This window comes from Microtus ochrogaster, chromosome 21 (assembly GCF_000317375.1).
Source record: "Microtus ochrogaster isolate Prairie Vole_2 chromosome 21, MicOch1.0, whole genome shotgun sequence".
Lineage (NCBI taxonomy): Eukaryota > Metazoa > Chordata > Mammalia > Rodentia > Cricetidae > Microtus > Microtus ochrogaster.
In genome coordinates, this window is record NC_022022.1 from 5,710,917 (window position 1) to 5,733,759 (window position 22,843).

Genomic DNA, 22,843 nt, shown 5'->3' on the forward strand with positions numbered 1-22,843 from the left:
GGGCATGCATGTCTACAAGGCATCTTCTTAATTGCTAACTGATATAGGAGGGCCCAGCCCAAGGTGAGTGGTGTCATCCCTAGGCCTGCTGTATTAGAAAAAGTCACTGAGGAAGTCAAGAAGAACAGGCCAGTAAGCAGAGTTCCTCCATGATATCTGCTTCGAGTTCCTGTCATGGTTTCCCTCTGTGATGAACTGTAAGCCGTAAGACAAAATAAGGCCTTTCCTTCCCAGGTTGCCTTTGGGCATGTGCTTATCACAGCACTGGAGCCTCTGTGGGTTACCTAAGCGTTATCTTCTTTATCTGCAAAGCAGAGGGCACACACTTTGGAGGGTCTTGATGAGCTCTTAAATTTGTATCGTGAGTGTGTGTGTGTGTATGTGTATGTGTGCAAGCACATGCGAGACAGTGAGACAGGAAGAGAGAGAGGACACAGGTGTATGTGTAAGAGAGACAATGTGCAGGCAAACGCACACCATGGTGCACCTGTGGAGGTCAGAGGACAAAATTCAGGAGCTTTTTTAATTACATGCATGTACACATGAGTACAGGTGCCTGCAGATGCCAGACGCATTGAATTCGCCTGCAGGTGGCGTTAGAGTCACACGTGGTTGGGAGCCAGTCCCGTGACTGCTCTTTTAGATCTGCTGAAAGGCAGCAAGCTGCTCTGACCACTGCGCCACCCCTTCAGCCCCTTGGGACATTTCTCATTCCCGAACTGGACTTTGTAGGTTTGCTCTGTAACCAGTTTTCCTGGCATTGCTGGGCATTCTCAGTCTCTTTCGGACAGATGAGCACACACTGAGGAGGGGAGGGAGCTGACGCAGCCGGTGAAAGCAATGGATGAGCGAGCCTGGGGGCCTGAGCTGGATCCCTGCAACCCATGGGAAAAGCCAACATGGGAGTGCATTTGTGGTCCCAGCACTCCTGCGGCAACATAGGGCACAGAGACAAGAACTGGACGGACCCTCGAGGGTCAGCTGGTCTGGAGTAAGCCACACAATGGCAGACAGGAGAAAGCCAATGAAACAGTGGGAGATAGAGAGTCAGCTTGCACCCATAGGCAGACACACAGACACACACACACACACACACACACACACACACACACACACACGCGCGCGGCGAGGGCAGGCGAGCAGGCAGACAAACCACTTATAAAAAGAAAATGGCTAGGACACTATGAACTCACAAGCAGAACACTTGCCTAGCGTGTGCAAATCCCTGGTTTTAATCTCTAGTACCCTCCACCAAATAAAATTATATTAAAATAGACAGGAAGAGAGAGAAAGGCATGCATTCCTCTTGAGGAAAAGATAATATTGCTCACTTGAATGAAACAAGACACTCATCAGAAGTCCTAACATCTACATTAGTCATCAATACTCCAAAGTTAGACAAATGCAGAGAGGGGCAGGCGACCACAATATGAACGGAACACAAGACTTTACGGCTCATGCAGCAGTCCCTGGGGCAGCTCAACCTACTCACGATTTCAGAAATGAGGCATCCTTCAAGCAAATCTGAAAAAGTAAGGACAAGAAGTTAACAAATCGCAGTGCTGACAAGCTACTTCCTGTGGTTACTGTCTCTGATTGTGGCGGTTGGTCCTGCCTTTCCTTCACCACCTCAGACACAAAGCTCTGAGCCTCCTAAGTCCAAACGAAAGGGAGTCTGGCTAAGGGGAAGGTCTGGCTTACAGGACCCCCAGCAGAGAGGCGTCCCCTTGATTGATGATTGATGGGGATGAGGCTAGCTCACGGTGGGTAGAGCCATCCCTGGGCTGGTGGTCCTGGGTTCTGAGCAAGCCAGAAAGCAGCCCTCTCCACAGTCTCTACATCAGCTCCTGCCTTGAGCTCCTGCCCTGACTTTCCTCAGTGATGGACCATTACCTGGAAGGGTAAGATGAAATAAACCCTTTCCTCCCCATGCTGCTTTGGTCATGGTGTTGATCACAGCAAGGGAAACCCTAACTAAGACATTAAGTGTCCTCCATTCCTGTGCTCCAGTTACCAAACGAGAACCCCTTTCCCTCACCACCTCTGTTCGTCAACCAAGAGGCAGCTCGGGCATCACTTCCGAGGCCCCTCCCCATGAAGCAGTGGGAATGGGAGGGAAGGAAACTAACCCACATGAAGTCCCATAATCCTTTACTTCTACGGTCACAAAGCCTCTCTGAGGATGTGATGGAGAGTCACTTCCCTCCCTCCAGACCCCCAAAAGTATGCTCTGTTTAAACAGAACTGTAGTAGCTTTAACAATTTCTTCCGCCCAGGTCAGGAGTTCTTGCTAGAGAAGCAGACGGTTACCTCATAGGTAGTCAGCAGCACGTGAAATCGAGATTCCTGTCGTAGGTCTTGCTGAAGGTGGGCTCTTTCCTCCTTGTCACCCACGTATGTCACACAGGACAGACCTGGAGCAAATCTGGGGCAAAGAAAAGAGATGAACAGAGCAAATGCTAGAGCCTCGGGACAGTGCAGGTTTCCTGGAAAACCACACATCACGAGATAGGCCAAGAGCAGACCCTGGGCGGCCATGCACCAGAGAGCCCTGGGGACTCCAAATCACACCTAGTCACTGCTAAGCCTCAGGAAAGGCCCTGACAGAGATGTTCACACATTAGAGTGAGATCAAAAGGCCTTGTGTTGACTTCGGAAAAACCTCCCACATCAGCCACCTCCGACATCAATATGGGAAGGCTCCCCTTCAGTTCACCAAACTTCACTAAAAATGAGCACCAACCTTTAAACTGTCAAACAGTAACGGTAACACCTGGACCCTCCTGTGCTGGGTGCCCAGTGTCTACCTACCTTGCTTCAATTCAGGCCTTTCTAGAATAAACTCATTAATTGTGTAAGACACTATTATTCTATCACATTTTCTTAAGGAATGCAAAGAATAAAATTTCATCTAAATTATTCTGTACCTCTCCAGCTCTTCTTTCCAGTTGCTCAAAACGGACAAGGGACAAAGAATCAGAAACGGCCCTTCGTCGTTCAGTCTTCCCACCAAGTAAACGAGGAAAGCAATAGTCTGGAACACAGCAAAGGACGTCCATTCTGATCCATTTCCTCATGAAAGATAACCACGCATGTGCGCAAACACCTACATGCAACTTGTTTTACAATGAAATTGTGTACAATCTTTTCCACGTTAAGGAGTATGCTTCTCCTTGGGAGAATCAAGGAAGCCTCAGGAAACCTGCCAAGGGGATTTTAGGCATTGAGTTCCTTAAGTAGTTAGTAAGCTGTGAGGATCAGTATTTATGTAACTGAACCTCTAATGCAAAGAAAAAAGCCAGGGAAGAATAGAAATCAAGGGAAACAAGGCTCCTGGTGGACAAGGTCAGCCCAGCAACCCTCTAAAATAAAATGCCAGTAGTACCAGGACATGACTGTAAGAATGGCCCACGCGTAGTAACTCTGTGCTGGCTGCTGGGTTCACCCGATGAGGATGGATCCTCCTTCCTAAGCCCCTCCCCTCTTTCCCTACACCTTCCCTCCCTTCTACGCACGTACTTGAAGTCTGTTCTTTTGGCTGGACATTCTCTGAGGCCCAGTTTTATAACAGCAGAGAAAACATGCTTTCCTGGAATGTAGGCCCATATTTCTTGGTATGGCACAAGGGCCATTAGCCCGGTCTGAGCTGATCACGGAACTCTGCAGACAAGCTGTCTCTGCCTAACAATACCCAGGATGGGCTCCTAGTTTCTTTTGTTAGAATGTAGATTACCTGAGAAGAGATGTTGGCTAAAGCTGATGGCTTAAGAGTTTAGAGGTCCGGTGTTTCCTCCCTTTGTAATTTGGAGGATGTCTTATAGAGATGCTAATTCATGGCCTACCTGACTGCTAGCTGCAGACTTGACCTGAGCCCGAGGCACCTGGTTGCCTAGGAGACAGCCTAACGTGTTCCCGCTCTATTGATGGGAGGATATATAAGCTGTTTGGAGAATAAGTGAGAGATCTTTGGAGAGAGATCTTGCCCTTCCATGATGACCGTGTAAGCTGCGTCGGATTATTCCTCGCAACTCCGTTCCAGTCCAGTTAGGGAATCTGTGTTGGACCCAGACAGGCTCCGACACTGGAACACATATTATAGAAGGGAAATCCCAGTAAGTTATGGATAAAATGGAAGTCTCTGTAAGCCCAAAGGCTTCCTTCAGGACACGTCTGTATACACTGTTGAAAGGTGATACATTGCACGGTAAAAATAAAGACAAGAGGAGATGCTGTGTCCAAATGCGGAGGTATTTCTATGGGGTGAGGGAGAGACAGTCATAAACATAAATCAAAACCCTGAGAAAGCGACATGCCAAAATATTTTATCAAGATTAATTTACACCAGCCTGGTCTACAGAGCTAGTTCCAGGACAGGCTCCAAAGCCACAGAGAAACCCTGTCTCGAAAAACCAAAAAATAAAATAAAATAAAAAGATTAATTTACAAAAGCACAAGAAGGGTCTTTCACCTATAAAACATTGAAGTTGGGATAGTTGCAAAACACAAAATGCAAAGTTACAATGGCAATATCAAACTGACAAAATTCAGGCTTTCTGCAATGCATGTGCACTGCTGTTTATGACTATGGTCGGAAAGCCCTGAAGAGAGACAAATGGTAGCTGGTTTTTAAAATAGATGGGTTTATAGTAGAATAACTTCCTGCTAAAATTATTTGTGCAATTGGACCTCCCAGCACACGCTGCACAGGGCAAGCTTCTCTGGGTGACTGGGTTGTGTCACAGCTGCTTCCTTCAGCTGCCCTCAAGATGCCACTTGAGAAAGCTCATGTCTATCGCCACACAGCAGAGAGGGCAACAAAACGTCTGGAGTCCCAGCTGGGTTCTGAGAAGCACTAAATGAAGAAAGACCACGAGTTCTACATAAATCCTTCCAGAAAACTGAACACACCCTGACTCGTTCTGTGAGGTTGGCACTAACCCTGTGTGAACACCACAAAGAAATACGAGGGCACGCCAGACCATATCATCTTCATGATATAGCTGCATAAATTCTAAACAAACCTTTCCCAAGCCAGATTTGGAGGTGGCACATTTGGGGGAAGCTAAAGACTGAAAGGCAGAGACAAGTAGGATTCATTCTGGGTGAGGTCAGGAGGACAGTGACTGAGACAGGTGGCAATGGAAGGTTCTGCACTGATACAAGAGTCTATTGAGTTTGGGTCCTAACGGCAGCCAGGATACCCTCTCCAGAGGCCACGCTGCTCTCTGAGTAACACCTGGATGGATGAGCAAAGTGTGTCTGCTCAAGTGAGGTAGTTTCTAACCTAAGACCAGGCTGGGCTCTGCACAGCTTCAGACCGAGGTTGGTACAAACAGCGTGAGTCTTGGAAGGGGGCGGTTAGCTTCTGTTCCCTGTGGTCACTTGTGAAACCTCTCCAGACTCGGAAATGCCTATCACCCTGGTTTTTTAATTGGCTTGCCTGTGCTGTGTATACTGACTACGTTGACTTTAATAATTCTATAGATTAGTAAACCCATGTAATTAACCATGAGACATGATGTAACTGGACTCCCTATTGACCCAAACCCACAGATGACATGTCAACCCGTGGCAGTTTTGCTGATCATCCAGACAAAAGTGTCAATATCAATACTCCAGCTGCCTAACAATGCCCCACCATTCTGACTCTCCAGGTTTCGATCAGTTGGCTGAGTGAATCTGAAACCACAGGTCCCACATTCACCCTATGCTATCCCGACAGAGACCCAGAAAGCAGGTATCACATAAAGTACTGATAAGGAAGTCGAAGTCAACTTGACACCAGGGCAGGCAAATTTCTTTTCTATGGAGAAAAGCCCTGAACCAGGCCCTTTAACTGTTCTCATAATTAAGCATGCCTTCTCCCAGACACGTTTAAAAAAAAAAAAAAGTAAATAAAACAACAAAACAGGCCAAACAATGGTGGTGGCACAATTTTTAAAAACCCGAAACAGAAAAGGCAACTCTCATCATGTTGCTTTATGTACTTCACACCCTGGTCAGGCACACAAGCTGCGATGAGCGGGTGAAGGCAGCCATGAATGGCGTGGAGGTGAACTCTGCTCCCCTCATGGTGGCGTACCTGGCAGGTCTTCCCCAGGCCCATCTCGTCTCCCAGGATACAGCCATTTTGGCACTGGAAGCACTGGGCTAGCCAATTGACTCCTTCCAGTTGATAAGAGCGCAGATGAATCCCTAGAAAAGAAAGACAGAAGTGGTCCAAGGAACAGAACTTGCAGCAGGCTCCAGGTTCTAAGACGGCCTCAACTCCCACGCTCCAAACCCGACCCGTAAGCACTGGCTCACTTCCCAGCTACTTTTGATGCAGACTCGGTGGCCAGCTATCATTTGTTCAAACTCCTAAAGCACGCTGTCATTGTCACCTGATACACCTGACAGAGGTCTTCTGAGGTGCTGACCTCTGTTGCTAAAGTCTCCCACCGTTATTCACTCCTGGGAGTAAGCATTACTAAAGCAACTGATCGGCAGCCGGCACACGGACTGTGCATGCTAAGGAAAGATGCGGTCAGGACGACTTTAGACCATGCTTCAACATGGAACAGTGCTGCAGAAGGAGTATCCACAGTGCCTGGATGAGACATGTCCTCCATGGCCCATGTATTTGAGCACTTGGTCCCCAGCAAGAGATAACTGTTGGGTCTCAAACCTGGGACAAAGGGCTGAGCTGCTGCTATTTAACACATGGAAGCAGACACTGGTGACAACTTCTCCCTGCGGTCCTCAGTCCTGCCTGTTCCAGGGTCCTCCTGGCTGGCATACTCCACCCCTACCCTAAATTTCTCCTGCACAGGGGCTTGGCTGCCCTTCCCCCAGCCACCCTTTCCTATATTATGCAGCCATTTGATTTACTTGGTTGTTTCATCTACTCTAGTGATCTGTCTCTTGGCCCAGGCTGCCCCTCTTGGTCGACAACTGCTCTCGCCTCCCCGTTAATCTCAAAGACGGGAGGAGAAAGACCACTGATCCAAATCATCATGGCCAAATTATTGAAAGCAAGCGATTAATTAAATCAAGTTTTTAAATTTTTGTACATGAGCTGCCTCCCCTACAGTGGGGTTCAAGAGATCAACACTGGATGTGAGGAAGACAAGGTTTTTAGGGGTAGGGGGTTCCCAAATGGGGGGCTGGGTGGGCAAAACAGGTGGGTTACAGGAGCAGAACATGAGAGGGGGGTGCCCCTTTAAGGAAGCAAGCTGGAGGGGAAACAAACCACTGCCTGGAGCACATATCAAGGCATGCCACTCCAAGCTGTCCTGCGCCAAATCACACGCTTGCCTTCCTACAGCTAGGTCATAGCAAAACCACAGGAATCGGGAAATACATTCTGTTTTCTAACCTTTATGGTCTGGGTGTCTTAGGCAGAGAACCAAAGTGACAGAACAACCAGCCAACCAAATGACAGGAGGGAGAGGCAGGCAGATCTGAGTTCAAGGCCAGCCAGGTCTACAGAGTGAGTTCCAGGATAGTTATCACACCAAAAAAGTTCCTAAGGTGCCTTTTGAACCCAAAGATGAATAAGCAAACATAACCAAACAAAATTCTAGTGAACAATAAAATAGCCATTTTATATTCTCAAACTGGAAACTGATGCTCAATATATGGAAATATATAAACATTTTGCCCTCTGTATTGTAGATACACTATCTAGAGTACTTAGGCAACCACGTTGTGTCCTGGAGAGTTGGCTCAGGGGGTAAGAACATTTGCTGCTTTTACAGAGGACCTGGGTTTCCCAGCACCCACAAGGTGGCTCATAACTATCTGTAACTCCAGTCCCAGGGGATCCAATGTCCTCTTCTGACTGCCATGGATGCCAGGAACACAACTGAAGACATATAAGGAGGCAAAACATGCATACACATAAAATAATAAATCTAATACAATATTAAATCCACAGCTATAAAAAAATAAGTGTTACTTATGAAAGCAAAAATTAAAAATAACCTAATAGCCAAGAAGGGCTGCCTAAACTATGGATCAATATATGAAATTATTCAAAATTATGGTTTCAATAACATATCCATATGGAACCCCAGTTATGGACCTCCCTAAACATGGGCATATAGGACCAGATACTGGCAAGACAGAGGGTGTATTAGAAGGGTTGTAAAGTAAAATTTCTTTTTCGTGAGCATAAATATTTCATGAACTCATACTGGAAGGAAAGGCCTGAATGTTCTCAATGGATTGACAACTTAGAATATTGCATTTATTCTGGCAAACAGAAAGAGCAACTATAAGTTTTAATATTCAGTACTGGCTCTATCTATCTATTTCCTTCTTTACCTGTGCTAAGCATTCATAAGCGCATGCCCCAACACATGCTTCTGCATTTGGTGTTCTATCCCATGCATTCAAACCTGCAATTTCTTGTCTGCTCACTTCCTTTTACCAAGAATGCACCTACACATATATGCCCCTCCTGATGTGTTAAATGCAGCCTGATTTGATCTGCACCTATTTATGGGCCTTCCACATAATTTAAAGTATCATTCCCATGGGCTGGAGAGATAGATCAGCGGTCAAGAGCACTGGCTACTCTTCCAGAGGTCCTGAGTTCAAGTCTCAGCAACCACAAGGTGACTTACAACCATCTGTAATGAGATCTGATGCCTCTCTGGCCTGCAGGCAGACATGCAGAGTACTCATACAAAAAGAGAGAGAGAGGGAGAGAGAAGAGGTAAAGTAACATTCTGAAGGCCACTGGCAAGCAAATAGGCACACAGACAACATTAATCAAGAATCAAGATATGCTGAACACACAAAGACCAGTTCACAAAGCCAGATTTAAATTAGATACAAAATGGAGGAAAGGTAACGGGAGAGGAAGTCTTGCCAGGGCAGTGGGAAGGAAAGACCTGCTCAACCAGAGAAAAACCAAGCCTGGTACAGGAAACCTGGCTAACTACTTAGAAGGAGAGAAGAGGGTAAAAAAAAAAAACAATAAGGGTATATTCTGTGGGACAATGGTCTTATACCCTGTAAAGTTTTACAAGTTGTACCGGTTTAATAAAAATGATGATTGGCCAGTACCCAGGCAAGAAGTAGAGGCGGGACAAAGAGAACAGGAGAATTCTGGGAAGAGGAAAGGCTCAGTCTGCAGTGGTCACCCAGACACAGAGGAAGCGAGATGAGAATGCCTCGCTGATAAAAGGTACCAAGCCACGTGGCTAACCAGACAAGAATTATGGGCTAATGTAAGTTATAAGAATAAGAAACCTGGGGCTGGAGAGATGGCTCAGTGGTTAAGAGCACTGCCTGCTCTTCCAAAGGTCCTGAGTTTGATTCCCAGCAACCACATGGTGGCTCACAACCATCTGTAATGATATCTGGTGCCCTCTTCTGGCCTGCAGGCATACATGCAGACAGAATACTGAGAATACTGTACACATAATAAATAAATAAATCTTTAAAAAAAAAAAGAATAAGAAACCTGAGCTAAAAGGCCACCAGTTTATTATTAATGTAAGTCTCTGTGTGTTTCTTTGGGACCAGGCGGGACAGAAACCTCAGTCAACAGATATCTGAAAAGGCCACAAAGAATCATACTATTAACTCTCTAAAAACAAAACAAACCTATAATACACATTAATTATAGATAGATAGATAGATAGATAGACAGACAGACAGACAGACAGACAGACAGACAGACAGTTTTAACAAACCTCTTCTGGGCTGACAATGCTCCTTCTCAGAGCCAAGACCACCTAACAAAAACTCCAAAATAAGACATGAGAAGCCCTCTTTTTAGTTGTTGTCCAGGAGAGTCCCAAAATATACAGCTCACTGCTGTTTCCCTGGCTGCCCACCAGAGGTAGAAGGTAAGTGCCTTTGCTGAAGACGCCATGCACTTCAGAAACAGGGCCCAGACACCCCTGGGCTGGAACTGATCTGAATGCCCTCTCCCTTAGCTCTCATGGTATACTAGAAGGCATCACGCAAGCTTTCAAAGGTCGGAGGCAATCAACAGTCTTACCCAGCTATGCTGCCGGTGAGCCAAACCAACAACCAGCATGCCATCAGGAGGTACAGTAAAATGGCATGCGTACCTGGGTGGTAACCAGCAGCTCTCTTACTGGACTTAAGATCTGCTCAACAAGAGGGTGACCATGCCTGGTCCTGGAATCCAAGATAACTACTCACTGATAGTGAAGTCATGGTTCCTGGAGGAGAATGTACACCCACTAATGTACTAAGCCAGCATAATCCCTAATGATCTATCAACATTTATCCTTCTAACCACAGGTAAGAACAGTCCTCACCCCTTGTCAAGGACACTTCTCTTTGCAACAGACTTGGGACCAATACAGAACCAATCAAACTGCAGATTTGTGGAACCCAGTCCCAATAAATACATCTACAAAACGCTCCCACACCTACGGCTCAGAGAACATGGTGAACATGGGGGAAGAAAGATTTTTAGAGCCAGTGGATCGGGGACTTTGCTGTGAAATTGGGTCTCCTAGTAACACCAGAAGTTACAGCCAGAGTCTCACCAAAATGACTGCCTAAACATGAGAATGATACCAATAAACAGGCCAAAATGGACAAAGAGAAGCCCACGAGGCCTCAACGCCACACAAAAAACACTTTAGGCTACTGAGGAGAGCTAGAGCAAAATAAGTGGTCTTCTCCAATTGGTTGTCCACTGCCAAACGGTCAGCCCTGAAAACATACATACAAGTGACATTAAACAGACTGAGTAAGTTACACTTAGGAATGTATATGTATGTAATGTATATGTATACAGTAACAAGTGGGAGAAAAGAGGCCACGAATTTAAAAGAGAGCAAGGAAGTGTTTATGGGAGCGTTTGGAGGGAGGAGTGGGGCAGATTTGTTATAATTATAATCTCAAAAATAAAAATTTAAAAGTTGACTATAAAAGAAAAACACTGATATGAACTGCCTGGTCTGCAGGACTCCAGGAATCACCTTTCTCTTCCACCTCCTCATCATCTGCACCTGTCCTTCCTCTAAGCCGAAGGAAAGGCACTTTTTATTTTATTTTATTTTTTTAAGACAGGGTCTCTCTATTATACAGTACTGGCTGCCCGGGAACTCGCTCTGTAGACCAGGCTGGCCCCGACAGAGATCGGCTAGTCTCTGACACACGAGTGACTGAGGCGTGCGCCACCGCCTGGCAGAAAGGCTCCTTCTGTTGCTTTCCCAGAACAAGCCCTTCACATGTTCGTGGTACTTGGCACACCGAATAAGTTAAGTCAATGCTTCTTTATAACTTTCAAAAGCACTTGTCCGCTAGTTAAGAGACTGGGTCCGAGGACCGGTATTAATTCTGCGTCTCTGCACCCTACAGCTCACAGTTCGCTCTGCTCTCGACAGAAATAAATAATGGCCACAGTGTGACGACTGATGAGCCATTCTGACTTTCCGTTAAGCCAGCTCACATTCCCAGGAAAGGATGCTGGGGGCGCGGAACAGAGTGGGAGCCCTGGGAAGCGGGGGCTCCGGGTCCAACTGGGGTCTGCACACCCGGAGCCTACACAGCCGGGCTCCGAACACATGGGGCTCGTAAGGACAAGCGGACTTAACACGAACGCACTGGAGGGAACGACAGGACAAACTTCGGGAGGCTCGGCGTCCTACACAGCTCTGAGAGTTAATTATGGAGCTGCAACAAGTGAGTGCGCATGCACAGTTGGCGGGGGAACCGCGAACTGGGAGGAGTTAGAGCGGCCGGGACGTTCCAGGCTGCCGGGCCGGTCCCCGCGTGGGCCTGCGCCTCCCGGCGCTTTCCCGGCTCCCGCCCGTCCCAGGCCTCGCCGGCCGCTCACCCGTCAGGCCCCACTGCTGTAAGTCCTGCTCCTGCACCCGCGTCCGCACAGCCTCGGGTCCGCTCTCGGCTGGCAGCGCCCGCAGGAAGCGCGGCAAGTCCCCCGCCATCCCCCAGAGAGGCTCCGCCCGGGCCCCGCGCCTTCCTCCCGCGCGCGGGCGCGCCGGGTGCATCGCCCCGCCGCCGCCGCCAGAGGGCGCGCTCCCACGCCGCCGAAGCACGCAGGTGCGGAAGGCCAGGGCTCTAGCAGTGCTCTGTGACAAAGGGCACAGAGGCTGTCACTGCTAAAAACTCTGGCTCCTAGGCTGGGCTCCGTGGGTAGCTAACATCAGGCTCCAGGCTTGGTCACCTCCGCCTCATTTCTTATCTGTCTCTTTTAAACTTTGGGCCAGATTCTTAGCAGCTCTGCATGTGTTGTTAAGGGGTGTATGCCCCAAAACCAGTAATACAAGGTGGACTGAAAACACCAACGTAAGACTAACTTTTATCTCTCGTAAGATATGTTAGGGACCAGACACTTAGGAAAAGAACCTGCGGATACATTCCTGTAATCTTAACACAGGGAAGAGTGAGGCAGGAGAATTGAGAGTTCAGGCTAACCTGGGCTACATAGGAGGAATGTGTTAATAGATAATAGCTACCAAAGCTCAGTGAGCATCTGCTTGCCCCGAATGCCCCAAGCGCTGGGTTTGATCCCCAAGGCCGTATTAGTTGGGCATAATGGCGCCTGTAATCCTAGCACTGGGGAGGTGGGATCAGGAGGACCAAGGTCATCTCCAGTTACAGGGCAAGTTCAAAATCAGCCTAGGATACATAAAACCTTGTCTTAAAAAATACATAAGTAGGGCCTGGAGAGGTGGCTCAGAAGTTAAGAGCATTGCCTGCTTCTTCCAAAGGTCCTGAGTTCAATTCCCAGCAACTACATGGTGGCTCACAACCATCTGTAATGGGGTCTGGTGCCCTCTGCTGGCCTGCAGGCATACACATAGACAGAATATACATAATAAGAAATAAATATTTAAAAAAAAAATAGACAAGTAAGGTGTGAGAGAGCTTTTCCCCCAACAAGATTCCAAGAGTAGCTTTGCAGACAGAATGTCCGTGTGTGGTAAAACTATTGGTCATGTCCTATGAAGGACCAAAGCTGTTTCCGGATGTAGTTCCAGTCCTGTAATGGCTAAGGGAATTGACCTCTGCCGTCATGAAGATGTCTCCAGGAACACTCAGAGCCTAACCTGAGGCTATTATCAACCAGGTCAAGGGGGCGGTGTCCTGTACGGGATCTCAAATCCCTGCGTCCCTCTGGAATCAAGTTACCACCTGGATTACATCTGGGTTAAAGATAAACTCAAAATGAAGACTGTGTTCTCAGTGGGCACATGCGGACTCCTTTTTACAATATGAAGCAGAGTGTGCCCTTATAGGAAGATAGAGTGCCAACTGCCCCTTACCAGTGAAGCTGAACGCACTTGGCCCCACTTTTCCAGTAGAGCCTGGATTAAACAAATTCCTTTCTTCGCTGTTGTATTTTTCCATTTGATTGTTTTGGAGGTGACCAGCTGGACCTGGTTTGTTGAGAGTCCCCACATCAGGACTATGGCAGCACTCTGGCCACTCATTCTCTTGCCCCCCCAAGTTGCCCCATTGGCTGAACTGTTCACCGAGGGGTTGGCTTGTGAGTGTCTTTGTTATTTCACCCAACACTGGTGACTGTCAAGCACCAGATTCCGCCCGTGCTGGGGAAATAGAATTCAGTAACAGCCCAAGCAGACAATGCTAGCTGGAGCCTGAGACACTCTCCACTCAAAAGAGCTGGCTTCTTGTGTGAAGCCAAGTTTGAGATATATTGAGAAAGTGATTGTACATAGTGTATACTTAAGCTTGGGTAAGAGGAGAGACTCGCCTGGGTGTCGCAACAATAGCTACCCTCGTAATTTGTGATTTGTGTGGCTTTCAGGGTTACTTTGCTCAGAAGTTCTAGCTTACAGACATCTTCAGGGATTAAACAGTTTTAAATTATGTTTAAAAATATGGCCGGATTATCTTATTTCTCTTACAGCATTCTCTTGGGCAAATGACTCATAAGGGACTTCATGAGGAACAGAGTTCAGGTCTGGGGATGAGAAAAGAGTATTGATTTAAGATGAAACCCAAAGACCACCTATTTTGGCCTTAAGCATGGTTTAATTAGTTGTCCTACATAGCGCCCCTGAGATGGCTCAGAGGGTGATGTGGGAATGATTTCTTATTAATAAAGAAACTGCCTAGGCCCCTTGATAGGCCAACCCTTAGGTAGGCGGAGAAAACAGAACAGGATGCTGGGAGAAAGAAGCTGAGTCAGGGAGTCGCCATGGTTCCCGCACTCCAGACAGACGCAGGTTAAGATCATTCCTGGTAAGCCAGCTTGTGTGCTACAAAGATTAATAGAAATGGGTTAGATCAATATGTAAGAGCTAGCCAATAAGAGGCTGGAACTAATGGGTCAGGCAGTGATTAAAAGAATACAGTTTCTGTGTAATTATTTCGGGGCATAAGCTAAGCTAGCCATGTGGGCGGCCGGGTGCGGGGGACGCAGCCCCGCCGCTCTTATTTCAACAGAGGGTAAAGAGGCTTGTCACCCATGCCTGAAGGCCTGCCCCACCCCTGGAACCCACATAGTGGAAGGAGAGAATTGACTCTCGTGGGTTAGCTTCAGACCTACAAACACACACACACACACACACACACACACACACACACACACACACTCACAATGTGGTTCCTCCCTCGATTCAATAATAAATAATTTTAAAAAGAGTGATCGAGGCTTAGCAAAAGCAAACAACATGGCACAGTTGGGCTAGACTGGGTGTGTAGGACAGCTTTTCTATGTCAGTGCTCCCTCAACACCTTGGGACAGATGTGTGACTTTCAGGGGCTCCTCTAGAAGGACTTGGCACCTGGCCTCCCTGTCTGACTTCATCCTCCAGATTCTAATCTGCTAAAGTGACGCTGTCAACCGCTTGCCACTTAATCAAAAGCATTCTTATTTCTTTCCAACTTGAAGTAATCCAGAGATAAGATGCTAGCTTTAAACTAAGTAGATCGCTGACACATTGAGCCTGACATTTAAGACACAGCTAAGAGAAATAACTGGGAAGTGCGCATGAGCGATTTACTCTGGATCTTATATGAAATGACTCTGTAGAGGGCAGGGTGGAAGCAGAGAGACAAAAGGTCTTTACAGAAGCCTCGGCGGGGGATGGTGGTTTAGTCAGCATGATGCAGGGAGTCGCTACACTGAGCAGGCCAAGGCCTTAGGGGTCACCAATAGAGAAGCGCAATGAAGGAGGCTGGCTTTGGGGACTCTGTCTGAGTACAGGGCACAAGAAGTCACGTGACAGAAAGAAGACAAAATGAGGGATTTGGAGACTGTCAAGAGTCCCCATGTGTGCTGGAAGTGCATGAAGCTAGAGGGGTTCCCATTCACTATTGGCGGGAACACAAATTAGCACAATCATGAAAATGATGGGTTCCTCATAGGTCTAGAAATAGAACAGCAATATGGTCTAGCAGTTCCCCTACTAATTATATATCTAAAGAGGAGAGAATCAGTTTCAGTTATCTGCACCCCCATGTTTATTGCAGCTGCTTTTTTTTCACAATAGCCAAAACGCGGAATCAGCCTAGGTATCTTTCCATGGATAAATACATAAAGAAAATATGGCATATATACATGCATTGTCTATATACATGTATAACTTACAGATAAAAATATCTGTATACATACACATATGTACACATTTTGAGATGGAGTCTTGCTGTGTAGCCTAGGGTGTACTCACTATGTAGCCTAAGCTGGCTTTGAACTCATGATCTTACCTCTTCAGCTTTCTGAGTGCCAGGATTGCAGTCATGTGCTACCGCACACATGATGGGCTATCACTCAGTCATTAAAAGAATGAAATCCTGTCCTTAAAATAAAATGAATCAGGCACAGAAAGACAAATACTGGACATTCTCAGCTAAATCAGACACTAAACATGCTGATGAAAGAGAGAGGGAGAGAGAGAGAGAGAGAGAGAGAGAGAGAGAGAGAGAGAGAGAGAGAAAGCAGAACAGTGACTACTAGAGTGTTTTGAGTACCTTTCTGCTGCTGTGGCAAGATACCAAGACAGCTTATGGAAGGGAAGGTTTATTTGGGATTACGTCTCCAGAGGGATGAGAGTCTGCCACCATCATGTGGAGCTCACATCTTGAACCACAAGCACAAAGAGAGAGCAATAGAATGAGTCTTTAAGTTCTCAAAACTCTTTTCGGTGACATACTTCCTACAACAAGGCCACAACCCCTAAACCTCCCCAAACAGCACTACCAGCTGGGAACCAAGTGTTCAAAACCATGAGCCTATGGGGGAGATTCTCATTCTACCCATCACGTAGAGAAAAGATGGAGAAAGGATGGAGAATGGAGGTAGGGCAATTAGGGAGGGACAGGGGGACAGTGGCATAGGAGGAATCTTAAATGTTCTTTTATACAACAAAGTACCAGTTCCTTGATGGAGGAAGGTCATTGGTTAATTAAATAAAGAAGCTGCTTGACCTGAAAGGTTAGAACGTAGGTGGGAGGAGCAGAACGCTGAGAGGAAGAGGAAGTGAGCTCAGAGACTCGACAGCTCTCCTCTCGGGGGCAGATGCCTCAGAGAGACACGAGATGCTCCACTCTTGCGGGCAGAGGTGAGAGCTCTGCTCTCTGAGGCACACGCGATGAAGCTCCGACCCAGGATGGACGTAGGCTAGAATCTTCCTGGTAAGCGCACCTTGGGGTGCTACACACAGATGATTAGAAATGGGCTAAATTAATATGTGAGAATTAGCCTAGAAGAGAATGGGTCAAGCAGTGTTTAAAAGAATACAGTGTCCGTGTAATTATCTCGGGTAAAGCTAACTGGGTGGCGGGACACAGCCCATGGCTCCTAGCCCCGCCACACCTATTACTACAGTTCCTGACAAAAATTAATACTTCTGATGAAGCAGCCAAAAGAATTATGAATGTTCCTAACTCAAAAGAACTGATGTCTGAGGTGATGGAAACGCAAGGTTCCTTGTTCTGACCCTTATCCAATGCATGCATGATTGAAACAGACCAGCCTGTTGGTTACTTTTGCATTATGGTTATGCCACAGTGCCTGCCCCATAGTATGAGCCCTCGGTATTTGTTCAATGTTTGAGCCAGGTGCCTGGAAGCAGTTCCAAATTTAAGATGTGTGTTCATTAAAACTTTGAGAATTAGAGAAGATAAGCCTTAAGTAGGCCAGCTAAGGCGCAGAAAGCTTAAGAGAATGGGTTATGAGTCTAGTGAGTCAGCCTTAGCTCGCAGATAAAGTCTGGAACGAATGCTTTTCTGGTTGGTACTCGGGTTATGAAACCATAATATTTATTTTAATTCTTCCTCCGCAGAGGAAGGCAAGCATCTGGCGAGCAACTCAATGAGATTAATGGTCACAAAGTCACCCCTTTGATAACCATAGCATTTGCCACTGCTACCAAAGCAAACATCATCAAGCACAGGTCACCCACAGGTCATGTTTGCTCTCCTCTCTGTCCTTGCTCTGGAGGGTAACAGGGGTTCACTGGCAGCATCCAGAGGGGGCAGACATGGGACTGTGAGAGTTGCAACCACAGAGAGAAGTTTGGACTTCGGATGATGTCAGCACCCTACAGTGAACTGGAAAGAAAGAGACTTCGGTTTTCTTTCTCAAAAAAAAAGAGGAAAAACTACATTCAGACTTTAATGTAGTTATTATACATCTTTGGCATCAAATAACATATAATACATTGGGGGGGGTTGTTTGTTTTGAGACAGCATCTCTGTACATGATCCTGGTTTTCCTGGGTCTCACTATGCAGACCAGGCTGGCCTCAACCTCAGAGAGACCCACCTGCCCGTGCCTCATGAATTACAGGTGTGGGTCACCACACCAGCTGACATACAATATATTTTAATAGTCTGCCTTTTATGTATCCATTGGCAGTTTCACACATGTGTAAGAATGTGTATCTTAATCCTCTCCCCTCCCAGACACCAACAAGACACCCCCTCCTGCCTCCCATACTCCTTTTTGAAACCCACTGAGTCCCATTAGTGCTGCCTGATGGGATGTAGTGACCCTGTTGTAGAGCTGGTGCTGGTCTTTGTTGCGGGAGGTCCTTCCGCTCCTCCAGCCTATAGCCGCTGAGATACCAGCCCATTGGGGCGTGGTCTCTCTCCCTTTAAAAAAGCAGCCACTTCCTTCTCTCTCTCTCTTCACTTCCTGCTCGGCCGGCGACTAGACTCCCTTCCTGGTTGTGCAGAGGGCTGACGGTGATCTGTAAGTTTTTTCCCCTTTAAATAAATACTACCCTATTAATCATAATTCCAAACTGCTGTGGCATTGTTTGTGACTTACGCCTTCAGGTCTTACTCATGTAACCAGAGTTGCTGTGAGCTCATGAGTGCGGTAACCATACTATGTCCAAAAGACAGCATGTCACAGCACTCTTCCCCATCTTCGGGCCCTTAGATTCTTTCCACCTCTTCTTCCATGATGTCCCTTGAGCCTCACCAGTGGATAGATGGTGATACGAATGTACTCAGCAGTCACTCAACACTCTGACTATGAATTATGAGTCTCTGCCTTGACTGCTGGCCCTGCAGAGGGAAGCTTTTCTAGCCAAGGTTGAGAGAACACTAACCTCCAAACATAGATGGTTAGAAGGCATTTTAACAATGTAACCATTTAGCAAGGCAATATTATTCTAGACTTTCCCCTAGGGTCTATGAGATCCCAAGTCACAGACTTTTGACCAAGTGTGAATTCCCTCCCGCAGAGCAGGCCTCAAATCCAGTCCACAATCAGTTGGTTCACAACCTTCATGCCCCTATTGTACCAGTTGGGCAAATTGTGCCTGGAAGGTCAGTGTTGCAGAAAAACAGCACACAGTAAGTTAAAACCCAGTCATTTCAGAGAATTGGTACTCCTCTTTATACGGGTCGACACTGGAATGCCACCAAGTAACTATTTATGAGAATAGCTCAGATCTTGTCAGCGGTTCTGAACTGAGATTTTCCTTCGGGATTTTCATTTGCCATGGCAGTGCCTGATCTCTTTTTGCACTTAATGTCTTTGTCTCTCATTCCTTGCCATTGGGTTTGTTCTATGCGATGTCACGTGTCCAGGTCACTATAGAGCGGTAAACTGTCTGTGTGGTCCTCTTCACTGGCCTCTGAGGAGTCTCAGTTTGTTGGCTTTGGAATTTAGCTTTTCAAATATATTTCCACACAAAGATCAGGTTGTCTAAATAATAAGGTTGAACGAAAGCAAAATGGTCCCTAAATGTCTTTGGACACTGGTTTCTCTAACCAAGACCAGTAAGCATTGTTCCAACCTTCCTTTCCTTTTTCCTATTGGCAGGAGCCCAAAGGTATCCTACGTGTTTACCCCATAAAGTCTACATCTTAGGTTTGAAGACTGGACACCTTGTACCCGTGTGCTCCGTTCCTAAGACACAAGCAGAATGTGGAGCCCAGGGTCTTCTCCATCCTCACAAACATGAAAATTCCCTGTGCTGGAATCTTTATAGTCAGACAGATTTAGGCTCAGGAGATGCCTCTGGAAGCACTTGGGACATAGTCATTTCAGATGGGGAGAAACAATGTTACCTATCACATAAGTTGATTTATAAGAAACTAAACGCCGTGGCCTTCACTGGATCACAGAGGCAAAAATGAAGTTCAATCCCTTTGTGACTTCTGACTGAACCAAGAACCTCAAACAGCATTTCAGTGCACGGTCTTCTCCTCTTTCCAGAGAGGCGAGGCAGAAATACAGTGTTTTGATCTCTGCCCATTTGAAAGGAAGATGAAGTTCAGGTTGTCCAACTACAAAGGCCAGCAGGTTGGCAAAGTGGTCCAAGTGTACAGTGAGAAATACGTCATCTACACTGAGCGAGTGCAGTGAGAAATACGTCATCTACACTGAGCGAGTGCAGTGAGAAATACGTCATCTACACTGAGCAAGTGCAGTGAGAAATACGTCATCTACACTGAGTGCAGTGAGAAAAGGCTAATAGCACAACTGTCCACGTGGGCATCCACCCCAGCAAAATGGTTAGCAACAGGCTAAAGCTGGACAAAGAATGCAAAAAAGATCCTGGAAGGGAAGCCAAGTCTCAACAGTAGGAAAGGAGAAAAACAAACACAAGGGAGAAATGATTGAGAAGATGCAGAAGAGGTGTCTCCTATAAAACTTCCATTAAAGATGCTTACTTAAGTTTTTTGTTTAAAAAAAAAAAAGGAAGAAACAAACTAAATGTGAATTTGAGTGTCCAAGAGTATTGTGAAGGACCCAATGTCTTTAGTTGAGAATCACACAGTGCCTGAATTTCACCAGTGACTACAATGAAATCAAGAGTTATCTCTCATGCTAGCAGTGGGTGGTACATGCCTTTAATCCCAGCACTCAGAAAGGCAGAGGCAGGTGAATCCCTGTGAATTCAAGGCCAACCTGGTCTACAGAGCAAGTTCCAGGACAGCCAGGGCTACACAGAGAAACCCTGTCTAGAAAAAAAAAGTGTCTGTAACATGAGGAGCGGCCTTGTTGGGGTTTCTGTCCTGCCTGGTTCCTGCAGTCATTAAGCCCCAAAGAAAAATCACACAGAGAGTCTGCATTACTTATAAACTGATTGGCCCATTAGCTCAGGCTTCTTATTAGCTGTTGTAGTTTATATTAACCCATTATTCTTATCTATATTAGCCGTATGGCTCGGTGCCTTTCTCAGCCGGGTAGATTACATGCTGCTTCTTTGGTGGTCTGGGCAGAAGTGCAGGAAGAGCTTCCTTCTTCCCAGAATACTCCTGTTCTCATTGCCCTACCTCTACTTCCTGTCTGGTTGACCCGCCTATACTACCTGCCTGGCCAATCAGCGTTTATTCAAAACATGATTGACAGAATACAATTTTCCAGCACCAGGTATCCCACATTGTTGAGGTTCAGTGGCACCTCACTAGTTGTGGGGAGGTCCATAGAAATAGTAAGTTCCCTATTTTCATGGCCTTTTTGCCTTTTATGTATTTTCAGCATTCATATTATTCTCTATAATATGATGGAGTGTTCAAGTCCTTACTCCCGTGACTTACTCAAGTGTTTTCCAGTGAGGAGAGCCCATAGATTTGTTTTTTGTAATGCAAATGGACGAATATGTTGTGTGGGGGGAGCAGAGGAATGAAGTGAATGAGTGAAGTCCTGAGTGAATGTGTGCTGTTGGCATAGGCACAGCCATATCAAGGGCTCCTAGCCTTAGACCCATGGGAAGATAGACCTTCCGTTATGGTCCATGTGTGGATGTTAGCAGTGTGTGCAGAAAATGTCCACAGTAGCTTTCTCCCTCTAGATATTCATGGCCTGATGACTGCTCCTGCACATAGCCTGTTCCTACCAAGATTAGCTACACCATCTCCTTGATCCAGCTGCATACCGTAAGTCCTGCCTCCTTGTGCCACTGTATGCAAGAAACTCTCTATTCAACTCTGTGTAATAAACACGCTGAATTTCTGATACTGTGGTTTCTCCATAAGATAGCCCAGTTACTCAAACCCAGCTCTTCTGTGTCCACTTGTCTGTCATGTCCTCATTCCTGTATTGTCCCCATTCAGGTCCATCCCTGGAGCCATACTGAATGCAGCATGAGTTGAAGTTTTGAATATGCTTGCTTAGATCATCCCTACCCTCTGCTGTGAAAACTACCTAAATTCGATAAGGGCTTTGTTAGTTAAAACTTCCTGTGCCCAAGTGGGATCTCCTGAAACCAAAAAGCTTCTGTAAAGCAAAAGACAAAATGACAGCCCACAGAATGGGAAAAAGTCTTTATCAATCCCACATTGGATAGAGGGCTGATCTCCAAACTATATAAAGAACTTAAGAAACTAGGCACCAAAATACCAAATAATCCAATTTTAAAATGGGGTACAGATCTAAACAGAGAATTCTCAACAGAAGAATCTCAATGGCCGAAAGACATTTAAGAAATTACTCAACATCCATAATCATCAGGGAAATACAAATCAAAACAACTCTGAGATGCCATCTTATTCTTGTCAGAATGACTAAGATCACTAATGACAGTTTATGTTGAAGAGGATATGGAGTAAGGGGAACACTCCTCTACTGCTGATGGGAGTGTGAATTTGTACAGGCACTTTGGAAATCTGTATGGTGGTTTCTCAGAAAAATGGGAATCAATCTACCTCAAGACCTAGGATTACCATTCCTGGGCATATACCCAAAGGATGCCCAATCATACCACAAGGACAATTGCTCAACTATGCTCTTGGCAGCATTATTCATAATAGTCAGAACCTGGAAACAACCTAGACGTTCCTCAACCAAACAATGCATAAACAAAATGTGGTACATTTTCACAATGGCCTGTTACTCAGCTGTTAAAAAAACAAAAACAAAAACAAAAAAAAAAACAATGACATAATGAAATTTGCAGGCAAATGGATGGAACTAGAAAACAGTCATCCTGAATGAGGTAACCTAGACCCAGAAAGACCAATACAGTATGTACTCACTCACAAGTAAATACTAGATGTAAAGCAAAGGATAACCAGGCTTCAGTCCACAGGCCCAGAGAAGCTAGGTAACAAGGAGGACCCTAAGAAGGGGAAATGGATAAATTGGGGGTAGGGGTGGACAGATAGAGGGAATGGTATGGTTGAGTTGGGGGAGGGACAGAGAGGGAGAGCAATGAATGTTATCTTGATGGAAGGTGCCATTATGGAGTAGGGGAGAAACCTGGTGCTAGGGAAATCCCCAGGAATCCACAAGGATGACCCCTGCTCAGACTCCTCAATAGAGGAGAGGGTGCCTGAACTGAAATTAGTGACCACCCTAATTGTCATCATAGAAGCTTCATCCAGTGTCTGATGGATACACTTTATTGACCTTGAATTTTCTTTTTTTTAAATTTATTTATTTATTAAAAATTTCTGTCTCTTCCCCACCACC

General features: G+C 46.1%; 2 protein-coding genes across 3 annotated transcripts in view; one reads left to right on the forward strand and one right to left on the reverse strand.

The window, feature by feature from the left end:
* Chd1l (chromodomain helicase DNA binding protein 1 like) overlaps positions 1-12,002 on the reverse strand; it is a 52,428-nt gene extending 40,426 nt beyond the window's left edge. Inside the window, exons 1-5 of the mRNA XM_026784169.1 lie at positions 11,816-12,002; positions 6,083-6,195; positions 2,928-3,034; positions 2,311-2,425; positions 1,493-1,524 (exon numbers count right to left, since the gene is read on the reverse strand). Of these exons, the coding sequence (XP_026639970.1) occupies positions 1,493-1,524; positions 2,311-2,425; positions 2,928-3,034; positions 6,083-6,195; positions 11,816-11,987 (539 nt within the window). The 5' untranslated portion in view covers positions 11,988-12,002. The remainder of the gene's footprint in view (positions 1-1,492; positions 1,525-2,310; positions 2,426-2,927; positions 3,035-6,082; positions 6,196-11,815) is intronic.
* Fmo5 (flavin containing monooxygenase 5) overlaps positions 11,787-22,843 on the forward strand; it is a 42,012-nt gene continuing 30,955 nt past the window's right edge. Inside the window, exon 1 of one of the 2 annotated variants that reach the window (XM_026784172.1) lies at positions 11,787-11,833. The gene's annotated coding sequence lies outside the window, so the exon portion shown is untranslated. Of the gene's footprint in view, positions 11,834-11,986; positions 12,040-22,843 lie in introns of those variants that run through there. The other variant, XM_026784171.1, reaches the window with a different exon arrangement.